Source organism: Bombus fervidus, chromosome 5, assembly GCF_041682495.2.
Source record: "Bombus fervidus isolate BK054 chromosome 5, iyBomFerv1, whole genome shotgun sequence".
Lineage (NCBI taxonomy): Eukaryota > Metazoa > Arthropoda > Insecta > Hymenoptera > Apidae > Bombus > Bombus fervidus.
In genome coordinates this window covers 12,599,225-12,615,749 of record NC_091521.1, presented here as the reverse complement: position 1 = coordinate 12,615,749, position 16,525 = coordinate 12,599,225, and the positions used below count along the sequence as shown (strand labels likewise).

At 36.4% G+C, this 16,525-nt stretch overlaps 2 protein-coding genes across 47 annotated transcripts in view; both read left to right on the top strand.

Moving 5' to 3' along the window:
- Positions 1-2,499, top strand: LOC139987274 (glycosylated lysosomal membrane protein). Of its 2 annotated transcripts, none has more exons than XM_072003353.1 (6): positions 1-193; positions 764-1,021; positions 1,106-1,309; positions 1,384-1,614; positions 1,696-1,988; positions 2,071-2,499. In XM_072003353.1, exons 1-6 carry the CDS (start codon positions 122-124, stop codon positions 2,240-2,242), a joined length of 1,230 nt encoding a protein of 409 aa, XP_071859454.1. In that variant the 5' UTR covers positions 1-121; the 3' UTR covers positions 2,243-2,499. The 2 variants fall into 2 exon arrangements, with proteins under 2 accessions (XP_071859454.1, XP_071859455.1); XM_072003354.1 differs by having other exon boundaries at positions 36-193; positions 747-1,021.
- An 810-nt stretch (positions 2,500-3,309) lies between these two features.
- Para (sodium voltage-gated channel paralytic) overlaps positions 3,310-16,525 on the top strand; it is a 69,550-nt gene continuing 56,334 nt past the window's right edge. For 12 of the 45 annotated variants that reach the window (XM_072003338.1, XM_072003340.1, XM_072003320.1 and 9 more), the window contains exons 1-3: positions 3,319-4,714; positions 14,377-14,454; positions 15,633-16,203. The gene's annotated coding sequence lies outside the window, so the exon portion shown is untranslated. Of the gene's footprint in view, positions 4,715-14,376; positions 14,455-15,632; positions 16,204-16,525 lie in introns of all 45 variants that reach the window. The other 33 variants (XM_072003339.1, XM_072003335.1, XM_072003334.1 and 30 more) reach the window with 6 other exon arrangements.

Sequence of the window (16,525 nt, the reverse complement as noted above, 5' to 3'; positions counted from 1 at the left end):
ATTTAGATCCATTTTGATTCCAGCGACCGAGCTTTAGTAGCAAGCAGACAATAGCGTCGTTACAAGTTGCAGTAGGATTGTCAGTAAATGTTCTGATTTGGTGTTATACACGTCTGACAGTATGAATAATGTTTTTGTGTTCCTGTTTTTATTTATTACATTAGTAGATATTGGATATTGTACGCAAAGGACTGTAAGTAACATGATATATTCTTATTATTAGTTTATTAATAAGAGGAATTCGATTCGATTAATTTGGATCAGCATCTTTTACGAATGTAAAACAAAGGTCACGCGTAATGTGATTCATCGTCTGATTGTTTTATCTTGTGGGTAGAGTCGATTTAGAAATTATCGTCATGTCTCAGTTCATTGAATGACAATTCGGTGGTAATTGGAAGCAGTACCTTACTTAATGAGGAACACGAGTTCCCATAACCCATTTATTAATTAACGTGAGAACCCTAATAATCAAGCGATTAATAATGATATAATGTATGGAAATTTAGTGATAAATTTGCTTAAATGATACCAATAACAATAACAATAACATTCAATATATTATACTAAACAAATAGATGTTTGTATATTTTCATAAAAATAAAATAAAATAAAAATTCTACTAATGCTTCATTTAATCATATTGTAGTTAATGTAAATTATGATATATAGAATTTATAATTATATTAATGCACTACTTAATTATTGAGTTGCAAACAATATATTTACATTTTTTTATATAAAAGAATTTGCCTGGCACTAGTTACGATCATGGCTGAATCATGACTGTGGCACGATATGTAAAGACAGAAATTTGACAACAGTTTATCTAAGAGCTGATGGCCCCAATGACACTTTGCACTATCTGTGGGATTTTGATGGCAATCCATCTGTATTGTTAGCACTTACTTCGCGTTCAGCTATTATGAACATAAGTTGGAAGGACTTTCTTCTTAAGAGAAAAAACTCTGTAACATTTACAGAAGAACCTATTTATACTTTTGGAGTAGTTTTTAATAAGGTTAGTATATATGATATCATAATACATATTGTTTTGTTACTACATTAAACCTTAATAAATTAAGAAAATTAACAATGTTTTTAGATTATAGAATTCAATGACACAAATGACACAGCATTAATAAATATTGCTAATCCTATAAATACCAATAGTTTACATCCCATGTTTTTTCAATGGGACCGTAAGACTCTAATACAAAATAATGAATTTGTTACATTAAATATGGAGGGTAATTCTTATAACGACAGTATTATGAATATCAGCAGAATGGGAAGCATAAAAATATCGGTTGGTTATTTTATTATATTAAATATATACATAAAATTTATAGTTTATTGATGTGATCTTTATTTACTTTTCAGCTGATGGGATTTTGTTCTCTTGATCACTCAGAATCTATGCCTCACATGTTACATACTGAGAATTCTACCCAAGTTGATATCATTCTTGATCATTTACAAACTAATAAAAGCTTCACTAACAGCAGATTTGCTATCGAGTTGTTGGTAGTAGGTGAAGGAAATCCTGAAGTCCCTATGTTTATTAATCCAAAGAAAAGTTTGGACGATGAACATACACCTGGTATATTTGATGTAATGTATCATGATTTGTTTTCTTTACTAAAATAAATTAATTACGAATTTAATATTATGTTAATATTATATTTGTTTTAGGTTGTTGAAGTCAGAACACCACCTTACAAAAGTATGGATAATTATGAGACAGAGGGAGCTTATTTGCAATGGAGACCAGTTTCTTACACAACTATGTCTAGAGATATAACAGATTCTACAGAAACAATGCAATACCCACCACTAAAAGTATCTAATCACACGAGTACTATCATTGATTCTATGTTATACTGTTACTATGGAGATAAGGTTGACAATTTGCTCACTCAAAGAATCATTGTGTCATTAGGGAGTAAAGGAGATGGTTTCTACAAAAGAACGTACTATTCTACATGGTAATTTTATTTCAATAAATATTTTTACCTTTATCTTAATAAGATTTTGAAAATGAATACGTGACATTAATATCCTTTCCAGGACATTCTTGATTGGGTATGGTACACCACCTGAGGAACAATTTTCTTATTTAGTAATCATGATCATTTCAATTGGTCTTGGCCTCCCAATAATTATTTTGTTAGCAATAGGTTTATATTTTTGTATTTACAAACTGCCGAAACGAAGTGGCCAGGCATATTTGAATCAGTGAAAATGCGTATGTGAATTGTACAAAATTTTTAACCGCGTGATATTTAATAGAAATCCGTGCACGTTTAGTTGCATTATGGACAAACCACCGTTAAATATTACAAAAAGAATTTTCCTATATTTATACATAGCACATATATTTTTTACACACATTTTCAAATTGATATAAATCAATTTGAGGTATATATTAATGCAATGCATATAAATTATTCTGTACAAATTTATACATAGGTCATTAATAAACTAGAAAAAAAGAAATTTATAAGGATTACTTTTTAAACCAGAAACGTGTATATACTCCATATATGATACTTTACAACACTTCAAAATATTTAAATGGAAATTTTATTAGAAAGATATCTAAAATGTAAAATACGGACAAAACTCAAATAAAAAGAATTATAAATCAATACCAAAAAAATAAATTTTTCAAAAATGCTTTTGTGGAAACGTGAAAAACTGCACGATATCATAATGGCGACGCGTGTCGAGGTGACAGTGAGATTGCAGCACAATCGGTAGCCAATAGGTAGTTCCTTAAGGAAAGGCTTGCAGCTTACGGTACGGGTGAGCTTGTAGAGACGGTTGGTTACTGTGAAAGGCGGCAAGCGAATGTTTTTAGGCGAAGGTAGTAAGGGTGGTGCGGTGTGGTACCGTGTTTTTCGCTATCACAGGGGTGGCGGGTGAGGTGCTGTCGGTGGAAGGGTAAATTTTCATTGATCCGTTCGTGGTACGGAAGCAAGGGGCGTACGAATTTACGAATCCTAACCGTGATACTGACTTCGTACCCTTTTTTGTCTCGAATCGAAGTTACAATCGAAAGAAAATTTCCCTCCGCCGAGCCGTGGTTTCTATCATGGACCGCGCTCGCGCGAGAACGTCATGGTGGAGGAACGAACGGAACGCTGAGGAACGGGCTCGATCAAAGGTTCATAGAGAAGAAGCGTATACCGCAATTGTCATTGGGTGAGTACGGATTTGTAGTTGCGACAGTCCCTCGCGCAGGTTCGTTGAGCGTGGTGGGTGGTCAGACAGGGTGGGGGTTGGTTCATGTAGAGGCGTTGCGAATGGTGCGGATATATAGTGGGGCGCTTCGAAACTAGTTCTCGTGGAGTCCGCTGCGCGAGATTGGCGCGTGGCGGTGCAATAACGTCCGCGTCGGGTTTGTCTAATCGTGACACAGTCCTCGAGAGAAGCTTTTCATCTAGTAAAAAGTGTGCACCAGACAGGGAGTGTTCTAAGAGACTCAGACTCAGTGTTAACGGGGGACTGGTGAACGGTAGTGAATTCCCGTGGTCAGGTTATCTGGATAAAAGTAAAGGGGGTGAAGGTAGGAACGCGGACGAAGAAGAGACGTCGACAAGCGGGGAAGAGTGCTAGTGGCGACTAAGTGAGAGAGATAGGTTCAACAGAAAGGAAAAGGGTGTGAGCGGGAAAGAGACAGACGTCAGTCGAAGGGGAAGGGGGGATTTACAGGGGGTGAAGAAAGAGTGAGAAAGTGTTAGGTTGGTATATAGTGGTAAAGGGAAACAGAGGAACCGAGACGCGCGCGCGCGTCTATGTGCCAGAAGGAACTGACAGACAAAGGAAGTGGAAAGGACCCGGTCGGTCCTTCGGTCAGGAAAGTTAAGGGTACGAAGGACGGTAGGAAGGCAGGAAAGACGGAAGGATCGTAGTCAGACGAAGCTGCGTTACGAGGTGACAGAATTACGAGTGATAGAACGCGTCGGGTCTGTCCCCCAGGAAGGGACCGTCGCGCGCAACGCGATCAATTTTCGTTGCGACGCGGGCGGCGAGACTGGAGGAAAGGAAGAAATGACGACTGCAGCAAGATACCGATAACCGGCCAGATAATGTTGTCGCAGAGCAAGTTTTACGCTCTCTTTATCCACTACACGTTTGTGTAGCGCGACACGGGGCGGGTCCTTGCCGCTGCGGTGAAGAACAGAGGTGCCGGAAGAGGAGGTGGAGGTGCGAGGAGAACAAAGGATACGAAGAAGAGGAAGAAGAAGAAGAAGCGGAAGAACGAAGAAAAGCAGTAAGAGAATCGAAGATATAAGATAAGGGAACGGAGATATTTGTTTGGAATTTTCCAAGGAAAGCCACGAAGCTTTGTCGTGATTCGTACGTCATTTATAATTATCGCGGAGGAAGAAACAGAAACGAGGAAAGAAACGAGCGAGAAACGAAAGAGAAAACGAAGAGAGCAAGAGAAAGGAAAGAGACACACACTACACACACGCACGCATACAGAAAAGACAGAAAAGTTTGTCGTCGTACGGTGTGTTCAGTTTACAGTGTCGTTGCTTGGTAGAGTGCTACCCTTGTCGAAGCTGAACAAGTAAGGCCCGCGGAGGTATCTCAGAACCCGCCCCTCCTCGACGTCGCAGTGCCTCTTCTCCATATCGCTACGTCGTGCTTCTTTTCGTTCAAGCCGCGACTATCCCTACGCTACCGGAGAAACTCCTCGACCGTAAGTGAAAAAAGATTCGAACAGTTTTCCTATATCTCCTCTGTGCATCTGAATCGATCTGAACCTTCCTTTTATTCGATAATAATTGAAGTTGTCAGAACGGTTCACGTGAGTGGACGAGTTGGCTAGGGTAAACAGCGTGTAAGGTATTTCGTTGATTTTACCACTTGGTGACCGCGTGCGCTTCCTCTGAGGAGGCGCTAATGGCGCTACCTTGTAGCCCAACCACATAACGAATAATCGTTGTCGCAACATCATTTCTATACATCTGTCTGTTACTTTTTCTATGCTTTAATCGCCAATGAAAATTTTCATTTCATACCATGACGACCCGTGCTATGACGTAAAAAATATGTTCGTCTCTCTCATTCTGTTCCTCTTTCTTCTTACTATATGTATATACGGACATATATGTATAATCAATTACCGTGACCACCGTACAGTTTCGATTAGGTTGGACACGATAGCACGAATCGAATTGTAAGGTGACATATACGTATACGGTGGCAAACATACATATACACACACAAAGCACGCACATACAAATGACATATATCTACGTATAGCGTGACGCGCGACTGCTGTTCCATTCCCGATATATCGATCGATAACTGCCTCGGTCAGGGATCAGTCAGGGGTTCACTCTCGCGATGACGATAAGCGCTTGCTCTTCTTCTTTGCTCTCTCTTCTCGAGATTAGTCGCACGTGAAATAGCTTCGGTTGCCTTTGTGTTCGTGGTCGACGAAGGTCGTATTTGCCGGCGCGCACACTACATATCGGTTATATCGTGTTCTTTCGCTCCCGTCTATGCTCGGCTTGTGTTCTTGTGTGTCTCGTGATGACCTTCCTCCGCGCGAAAATTGCCGGTCAATACGACGTGCACGATCCGCTTAAAAGTCGTGCCATGGTATCGATCACCGCCTCGTGCACGACCACCAGGCTCATTGGGACTTTCCTTGATGTGAAGGAAACGCGTGAATCGTGCCTACTTCGGATGTCGATCCTTCGAGAATGATCATCCGCGAGTCCTCAATCGGCGAACATTCAATCTTTCGGTAGAAATTCATTGTGTTCCTATATTACTTATGCACGTTGAAAATGTCACTGCTATATATATATTTTTATGTTTGTTTCTATCATTAAAGATAGAAATTTGAATTGAGTTAAGAAATACAGAGATATTTAGATACGATATATTAAAATATATCAGGAAGAGGTTATTATTAGACAGAATTGAATTAGAGACGGTATAAAATCAGATGGGTTAAAAATTAGATTATTTTTATGTTCGTTGGTTCGTTGGTTGCTTGTGAAGTTCTGTATATGTATATATAAAATTAAATGCTACACGCGTGTCTCGTAGAATCATATATTCGCATCGTTTAAAATTTGATGAACTATTTAGCTTAATAAATAAAAGATCGATAGAGTATAGCCGTGTAATGTCAAAGGTCGTATCAAAGCTACATTGTCTGTGGCTCAAAGGAAGCGTATTTTCCCGTCCGTTCGTCGTGCGAGAAAAGCGTGACGTCAAAGTCGATTTCTTCGACTTAAACGTTCCCTTGCGGTCTGGAAACCCTCTACCTTTTCTTTTATCCGTGATATTTCGATTCATTAATGCAATTCTTGTAAACGTGTTATTTGGCATTTGGCATGCAACAGTTTAGCGATTCAGTCAGGTGCTTATTATTATAAATATATAATAAGAATCATTGTGAAAGTCGAAGAAAGAATTGCTATTTAAAAATTTGTAATCTGGAGAATTCTTGCTACTTGAAAATGGCGATTATAGACTATATAGCTCTCGAGAAACATGGTCTTTCAGTTCGTAATTTTCCAGGACCGTGATTTCAGGCCATACAATCTTCCAGAATTGTGATTTCGAGGCTTTCAATATTCTGAAATTACTATTCTGAGATTAGTCTCTATTCGAGAGTTGTAATTCTGGTACTAATGATTCTCAGCGATTCTAATTAAAATTTGTGCAGCTTTGGAATATATATATATAAGACAGTCATTATTCTTAAGAATTTAAATCTTAAATTTTATAGTTTTTGCTAAAAGTAAAGTTTGAATTTTAAAGTTTATAACCGTAACTAAATTTTACAAATTTTAAATACGGCCTAAATATTATCGTCTTAACATTCTTTTCCTCAACAAATCCGAAATACGAATTTAACAATTTATGCTCCACGAGAATCCTAATTACTAAATTACTACATAATCCTAATAATGCCACTGCTAATAACAGTTATTAAATTACTAGTAATTACCAGTAATGTTCTATATTCCTAGCCATACTAATTACTGAATTTGTGATCGAATTATCAATCTGAAAATCTTTGTTTCTTAAAAATCTCATTCAATCCAGTCGAGTTCGTTATCCTTATATCAGCGATTAGAGAATTTCTCAATTTTCCCCCAGGAGCGATGATGATTCTGTAGAAGGCCTGTAAGTAGGATGTAACTGGAGGCCTCGCATAGAAATGCTTTGATGGAACGTACAAAGCGATTTTTGTCGTAGTCACGTAGTCACGTTTATGGTAGTGGTAGTATCTAGAATAGGGAGTTTAGAGGTAACCTCTTTCGACGGTGATCCGTATCTCTCTGATCCTGAATGCGCCATGATAAGCAACGGCGCTACAAAAGCGCGCGCATGCGCAATACGAACGACGAGGGTAAAAGAAGGAGGAAGATTTTGCAGGGCAAGCGTTGAGCAAACGCAACAGGTGCGATATGCTCCGCATGACGTTTTAAGTAGAACTGCATCCGAAACGAGTATGCATGGACTTTTCTGAAGCTTATAACATGCATATTAAGGCATTTCTGGGATTTCTGGCCCTCGTTTATCCATGCTCCTATGTAATTATTCGCAGAATTGTGAGTGGAGTTGATCTTTTATAATCTGGTACACTTGGAACTAGTCCAATGTCGAACAAGATTAATAAACGTGAATAATTGTTGAGAGAGTAATTTTAGAATTTTTACTTATTTTTAATACTTTTTTGGTAACTTCTTTAACGCTTTAATATTTTCAGGAACTTTTTAATATATTTAATTTACATTTTGTTACTTTTTAGTAAATTTAATTATTTTCAAGTTAGGATATCAGTACGAATATTGATGTGTGGTCAAATAGATATTAAAATATCATATAGTCATGTTCTCGATGCCTAAGTTTAACTTAATGGGATTATTGAACTTGTCATTTCGATCGAGTATAATATCGAATGTAATATAATTGTAACTTGGAAAAATGACATATCACAATTTATTGTGATTCAATCGAGGGTCTAAATGTTCTGTCATATTCCTCCAGTTCTATAATAAGAAAAACGATAACTTGGTTCGCTTTTTCGGTCGATCTAATATTAGCCAATAGACAAAGGGGGCGAATTGTCCAGGAAGGGCTAACATACTTCCTCTAGGGGAGGAAGATATCGAAGTATATAGAGAAAATGATGCAGGGTTCAAGGTTCTATCGATTGATGAAGAACACTTGATCGAGATCCCATCTCGCCGTAGGCTGGTGTTCCGAGGTGTAACGGCAAGTGAAAATCCGTGAGAGAAGTCAGGCGTTAGGCAGGCAGGCAGGCAAACGGGCAATCGATCGATTGTCCTCGCAAGAACGCATGGCCCTGTTCTGCACTATACTTTAGCTTCAGATATACTTTGTCTTTTGTGGGTCGTGTCAGTGCAGCTGATGCCGTGAGAGCAACAATTTGTATTATGTACTTAATATTTTTGTTAGTATCGTGACATACTTTTGAAATAGTATACACGTAGTAGTATACACGTCATTGAAATATGACAATATTATTTCTGGAAATACAAGTTTAGATATTATATTATATTTTTAGCTATACATACATTTAGCTATGATTTCTTTGATTGGATTTTTTATTCGATGAAATATTCTATTTAAATGAAAAAATAATTCATAATTAATGTATAATATATAATGTAGTACTATGTTTAAAAAAAAGGCACAGTAATTTACATAATCAATACTTTTATTATTTAAATTTCGTTTTCGTTTAAGATATGATCAATTATGTGGCAATTTTATATAACTGAATTTTCTATATTAATTATTGTAATTGATTTTGAGATATTTGAAGGTTTTGGAAATTTGTTTAAATGTCGGTCGAAAAGTTAGCTGTTGCGAACCTATATATGCGTTAATGATTATCGATTCTGGCTTCTAATACGACTATTCTAGCGATAATAATCTTTTGGATGTCACGCTAAAACAGTAGGCGCACCCAATAGTTATCGCTATTATGTCGTCCACCATTGGCGGCGCAAAGTAACTTTGTACTACTGCCACGCGAACTTTTATCATCTTCTACTTGCAACTTGTTCTTCGCAGCTTGTGAAACAAAAACGCTTATGTGACTCTATTATACTATAATATAGTACTTTAGCTATAGCAGAAAGCTTAAGTAATTTCTTAACACTGTTTACTATATTTTAAAATTATAAGCCAGATTAAAATCATACGATTCATATCAAAATCATATGATTAACTATTACGAATGTTTCTCTTATCGGCAATATGATCTCTAATGCTAATTTTACTTCAAACATTACGTTTTAAATTTTACGATTTCAATTTTCTATTCTATCGAAATTTCATTCAAAATTTTACGATACGAGTTCTTCAACCTTTTGCATTGTAAATTTAGGAATCACAATCTTTTGTTTTCGTAGGTCCAAAAATTACAGTATCGTAATTTCAACTTTTCAGAACTTAATAATTATGTAGAATTGGTGAAATTTTTATGATGAGAAGTATAAAAATATCAGGTGATTATATCAATTGATAAATTCAAAATTGTGAATTGACATTTCAAATTTCTGTATAACTCATGTACAATGTATGAGCAAATTATATATTTATAGAATCTAAAATCTAGAAATCTAGAAATCTAAAATTTTGAATCCAGAATCTAGAATCTAGAATCTTCCAACTTATGTGCTACATATTTATTTAAATCTATTACAGAGAAAAGAACAGTTTTTAAGTTTCCCATATATCGTTCCCACACTGTACTATGCGTTTCTAACTGTATCCGAAACATACCCATATTCCAAGCATCACCTTCTTCTGCTCTAAGCTATATACCATTTCTTAATTACTACAAATTTACAATTAAACACGTTTAAAATGTACAGTCTTTTCGCAATTTCAAGATATCACAATATGATTATTCTCATTTCCTAGATTACAATCACGTATAAGCTCTCCAATCCTCTTATAGTTACAACGTATTATTTCTTCCAATTTCTTTCAATTCTTCCCAGTATCGTTTTCAGTTCATGCCAAACGACCTACATACATCGTCCACTTCCGACTCATCCGAGCGTCCGGTAGCCGGAGTTTCCGCCACGGATAGGAGGATGAAATTAGGTGTTGGAGAAAACTCCTAAAAATCACATGTAATAAATACATATATAGAAGAACAGATCAGATCATTCTTATTCAGCCTTCAGACTGTGTTTTTGCCATTTTCAATCCTTGGCATTGGTGGATGTGGGTTCGAGGAATAGCCCCCAAGGATGGTGGTGGTAACGACGGTGCGGCGACGGTAGCGTCAGCGCTCGTTGTCATGACAACGTTTTTCCGCAACGTACCCGGCCTGGTTCGTGACGTCACGCAACGTCGGTATCGGTGTCGGCGTCGGGTCGCTGCTGTGCCACATCACAACGTGGAGAAAACGGTTTCCCGTCGCCGTTCCTCTTCGATGGCGCCACTGTGCTCTCTGGTGCTCCATCAAGATGGCAGCCGTGCAATTACAGGGAATGCAGTGGTCGCCACCAATTGCACGATACCTATCGTTTCACGTGCGATGGAACAAGTTCCACAGAGAGATTATCTTTCTCTGTTCGACTTCCAACCACGACAAGAGTTTGTTTCGCCTATGGCGGTTTAAGAAAGAGGGGTATGTGGAAGGAGTTTCAGGCGATCGACTTTTTAAACCACGGGTTAGGGATTTACACGGCCGAGGTTTGGCTCGATTCATGCCAGCATTCGAAGTAGATCATGCATTCGTTTCGGACCACTATATGCATCGGGACCCGCTTATTGATCCGCGATTCGAGCTTTCCAAAAGACCGTTTGGAACAGTTTCTCCCGACGACGTTTCTGTTACATTCGATTGTTCATACAATGGTTTTATATAGAAAGTAACCTGGATGGTATTCATTTTATAAAGAATAGAATTCGAGACTAGAATATTTAAATATTTCGGATATTTTATTTTAAAAATCCACTAAGATACTCAATTTTAGATATTAATTATCGTATTATATTATGGTATATCGATAGAATTTTTGTTTAATTTTAAATATTTATTCCTTGATGAATATACACGATGGCGTTAAAGTTTCCACATGCATAGGATAATGATTTTTCGAATATCTATAATTTTCGGCGAAAATTTGTAACATTTTCTTATGTATGGGGACTTTTGCTTCATCCTATAGCGTTTCGATCTACTCTATAAATAATTCTAATGTGGCAATTCTTATAAATTGTCATTTCTGAAGCGTCCTTGCAATTTCATACTCCGTACACATACACAGACTCACACAAAAAAACTGAGTGTTTAGACTCTTTAACGGGGAGCTCTTGTAACGTCGAATGCTTTTGTTGATTTCTCGATGAAGGCTGATTTACCGTAGACATACCTGACCCCGTTTCTCTCTAGCCTGCGTGTTGGCAGAGTGCCGTTTTTATTGTAGTCATATATCCGCAGGATAAAAGCTGCAATAAGCAATTAAATTGAGCTTCATCGCATTCCATGTCGCCGGATTATGTATCTTCTTTTCCATAATGTTTATTGCACTTTTCATGATACGTCTAGTATCGTAGTATGTAGGTATCTCAATTTCTTTACATACAAGTCATTTACTTCAAAATTTATTCAGGCCAAGAAAGATAATTATTGAGTATCTGTCTGAAAAAAATAATGAATACGTATGTGAGCATTCGATGTTAAGAAATTTCGTATGCTTGGGAATATTTATTAATGATGAGATCCATTCTATCTCTTGAATAAAAGAAAATCTAGATATATAAGTGTTTCCATTCAGAAGTCTTAGAGTGATTTCCGTTTATGGTAAAAATTTGACAAAAATTGGGAATTTGGATTGCGTGTATTTTTCATTAAAATTTTTAATAAATTAGTAGTTTGTATTTCCTTTCTCACATAAAGTGTAAAGGCGAATGATATTCCTTTATATTTCCATACATGTTTTCGTATCCTTCAATAATTTTTTAATTTACAAACAAATATAATAGATATTTCATGGTTTTTTGAAGTTTCTGTGCTGACATTAAAAAATTAATTATTATCTGTCTTTCATTTTTTCAACTGAATTTAATTCTTTAGTATCAAACTGAGATGATGATAAAAAAATTAATGAAACAACGGAAGGCTAAATAGCTTCTATAAATAATTTTATTAAAAGTATTGTAAGATTTAAAAATTTCTGTACGTAATTTATATATAAAATTTTTTGCAACAAATACTCAGGTTGTGTTGAGGTTATACCTACTGCCCTTTTACATAGATATATACATAGATATATTACAACGTGTCAAATTGAAACAAGGGACGAATGAGGATTAAACTATCCATCATCCGGATTAAACATTTGCATGATATTGAACGTTATATATGTGATAACTAGTCGAGCTTTTCTATAGATCGATGTTGCTAACCTTCTTCGAAACGCGCGACACCCTTTTATAATAACCAAATAACCTGCAATTCCTTACATTTGCATAAAAAGAACATTTTTAATAAGTTTATATACTATCGACTACGATCGCTAGTAAAATATCTTAATACAATCGTATTAAAGTAACCATGAAGTTTCGACTCTTTTACTTGCGATACTTTTACTATAGCAATCTTCAAGAAAATCTGAGAGAAATTCCGCCATACCTACCAACGTTGCTACTCTATTATTTCTTTCTTAAATCATATATATTTAATATATTTTTCAAAAAAAAAAAAAAAAAAAAAAAAAAACAAAACTTTTTTTTTACAGTATTTAAAAGATTTCATTTCACAAAGAAGGATAAAATTCCTCTTGCCTACGGATAGTTAATATTACAATCTTGTATAAAAATAATTTCTACTGGAAAGAGAGAAACTCAAACTCAAAGGGATTCAAACGTAACATTTCGTTTGCTTGCAGAGAATTAATTAACATTTTTTATAATTACAAACCAAAAATGCCCGCTAGAAAATCTCGCGTCACTCCCTCAGAACTTCGCAATCGTCAGATTTAGCAGTCCGGAATTAAAACGAATAAAATTGCACGCTGGTGCAATTAGCGTAATCGAATTAAGTTTGCAATTCTCCTGTGTGGTACGTATCGTTAGTTGGTGGCCGTCCTTAAATTGCCTCGGGCATCTTCGTCCTTCCTCGGGCGGCTACTCGGCGCTATCCGATCCTGCGTATACCCGTTCCACTGGCAATCAACCGTTCACTCTTACTTTTCCTGGTTTGCGTATGGGCGCGCGCGGGTTCGCCCGTTGGCGCCGCGACGACGACACCGATGCATAAGCGCGTGACCGAGTTCCGGCGGAATATGATCGACCGCACGAAACTCGGTCAAAGACCACCGACACCCTTCCTCGAGCCGCCTCTATATCGCATGCTCCGTGTAAATTTTTGTTGTCGTGAATATGCGTGAACACGCCGCACTCTTTCACGAACGACAAAACTCTCGAGTGGCCGCTCGCTGCCAAAAGATATTCCGCCCGAAAGCGTCGCGTATATGTATACGATCCTCGAGGCTGATTTAAGTTTTTCGTTTCTTATGTTTTCTCCTTTTTGTTTTATTATTATTTCTACCTTCATTTTTTATGAGCTTTTTGTTTGTTGAATTATAGATTGATGGGATGTTAGACATGGGAAGTACTTTTTACGGGGTTGTCGTTATTTCGAGGGGTTCGGAGGAAAAGTGATACGAGTGATGAAATTTTCGATTCGAGGAAACCGTGGTTTATGTTAATTTGTTTAAGTCTGTGGCAAATGTTTCGGTTTAATGGTAAAATATCTTTCTTCCTAATGTTTTACGATATATGTATAAAATTATACTTTCGGTACATACACCTTTGGTATGTAGAATTTTGCCACGTTAGAGAACTAAGAACCCGGGATTTGGTATATTATAATATCTTCTCTAAAAATCAATATTACATACCTTATGTAACTAAAAGTATTATAAGATTGCGTATACCATCCAAAGTATGTATTACAAAATTCCGATACTATGATTAAAATTTTGTTTCCAATGTTAAAACAGCTATACCTTGTCTGTGAGAAAGCTGTATGCTTGGAAATATTAAAATACCATTCTATATGTAATTATAAAGATTTGAAAATTCATAATTAAATTCTCTAGATAAATATGGATATTACAGTTCTTTGTATCCGTATATTATTACTTCTTTTTGGGAAATATATCACTTTTCAAGTTTTTCATTCATTGTAAAAATGTATAACAATTTTTATCATGTATCGTAACAGTTTGGGTATGCTGAATATTATTTGCGAATTTCTATGGGTGTATTATGGGTGGTTATTAAAGAAGTGCATTGGATTTTGGTTTCTGACGCAGATTTTTGCTTCTGTTGTAGATAAGTATCGATCGACTCGAAGATCAGACTATGTTATTTCGAATAACGGATTGATCACACCCGTCGCTTCATTCACACGTGAGTATGATACGAATGGGTATATGAAGAATGTGGATGTGGTCTTCTTATATGTTTTCTATGTGCACTTTTTAAGAAAATATTTGATAAGTAATTTGGAGGTACATACTTGAAGATAAAAATATAATCTTTCTTATCAATAATTCTAAGAAATAATTCTTGTGCGACTATTTGAACGATATATGGGTCGATTCTTTTGAACGAAGTATTGTTCCTGTTCACTGATGGTACGAATCTACTTGCACTCAACAGTGAACAACAGTCCACAGTAGTTTACTCTCCTCATCAGACAACGCGAAATTTTAGATATAATATTAAAATAGCTTTTTTTAGGGTATTATTCGCTATATAAACTTAGATTTAAACAAATGTGTATCACAAAATTCCTAGAGAATTTCAAAATCTATCGGTACAATATTAATACAACTGTTTCACTATATTATTCAGTACAATATTTATATATACATATATCATATGTAGCAATGCTAGGAGAATTATAAATTTCTTCAGAAAATTTTAAAATTCCTAAGACTACATTAGAATACATTAAATATATTACTTTCTACGTATATTTTTACAAACACGTACCATAAAATTTCATGAAAATTCAAGATCTCCTCATAAAATCCCAAAAAACTGTAGGTATAACACGGTCATAACATTATACACTGCATAATCTCACACTTCTACAAATATAATACCGTAAAATTGTGTAGACTTTTACTACATGAGAAAATTAAAAACCAAGAACCTTATATTACAATACTCCTTTTAACAATAAACATTGTACGTTCTATAAACCTAAAAACATATACAATGACTACAAAAAGTATTTGCATATGTTCTTATTAATTAATTAATTCTATTATTACATATTTTCATAATATGTAATCATAAGAGAGTACTGCTAAATGGTACGAAATTTAATATACTTGGACTTCGTTGATTATTATATTGCTACACTAAATACAATAGTATGTAAATACCTTTCGTAGCTACTGAAAGATTTCTTATCATATATTCATACATATTAATTGTAAAAATACAAGAATTCCTTATAAGATTCTAAAAAATTGAAACGTCAAGAGAGCGTCCCATCTACCCCGAAGCAAGAAACAATAAAAGACCAAATCATTTTAGAAGTAACTGAAAAATACAGTGGTGTATTCGAATCGCAGGTCGGACATGAAAAATCTTGGTTCGCGTTGGACGGTCCCCGACATAGCACGCACTGCCGCAGCGCGTTCGTCATTTCTCGTCGCCATTTCGTCGGAACGAGATTCAGGTAGCAGCAGCAGCAGCATCATCATCAACGATAGGAGCAGCAGCAGCAGCAGCAACAGCAGCAGCAGCAGCAGCAGCAGCAGTATTAGCGTTAAAGTCAGAAGAAGCATCGTTAGAAGTAGCGGTAGTGTGCGCAGTAAGGAAAATATTATCAGAGGCGTCACGGCGATCGAGAAGAATAAGAGGGAAACGAAAAGCATCGGTAGATCGGCAGTCGACGTGCTGCACGAGTCGCATTTATCCGTCCGATCGTACGTAACGGCGTCGTCAAATCGGTTCGACGGCACGACGCATTCCGAATCGACGCCCACGTACCGGCCTCTAGCCGGCAAGTCGCGCGGTTCCCAGCATCGGTCTCGTCCTCGTCAGCCACAGCCGCAGCCACCACAGCAGCCACTCTATTACCCCCCCGCATCGTGGGACACGCGCACATTACACTTCAGGAACTGTTAGCACCGATCAAAAGTGAGTATCTTCTGGAATTGAAGCACGTTAGATTGGAAATGATATACAATCAGAGCTAAAAGCGAGTATATACCATACTAAAATGAGTACAATATTAACTTACCTGTATACGATAGACCTATTTTGTACTGTTATACGTTCTTGTACTATTCGTTTGTATTAATACATAGAGTGTACGTGTTTTCATCGAGTTTCAATTTATGCAGAGTACGTGTAAGAGTTTTTGAATAAATTTGGCAACTTCAAGGTGTATACTCACTTTTTACAGAGTATTCACTGTTTTCGTGTTTCGACCGGTCGTAGTTTTAGTGGTACGTTGCTC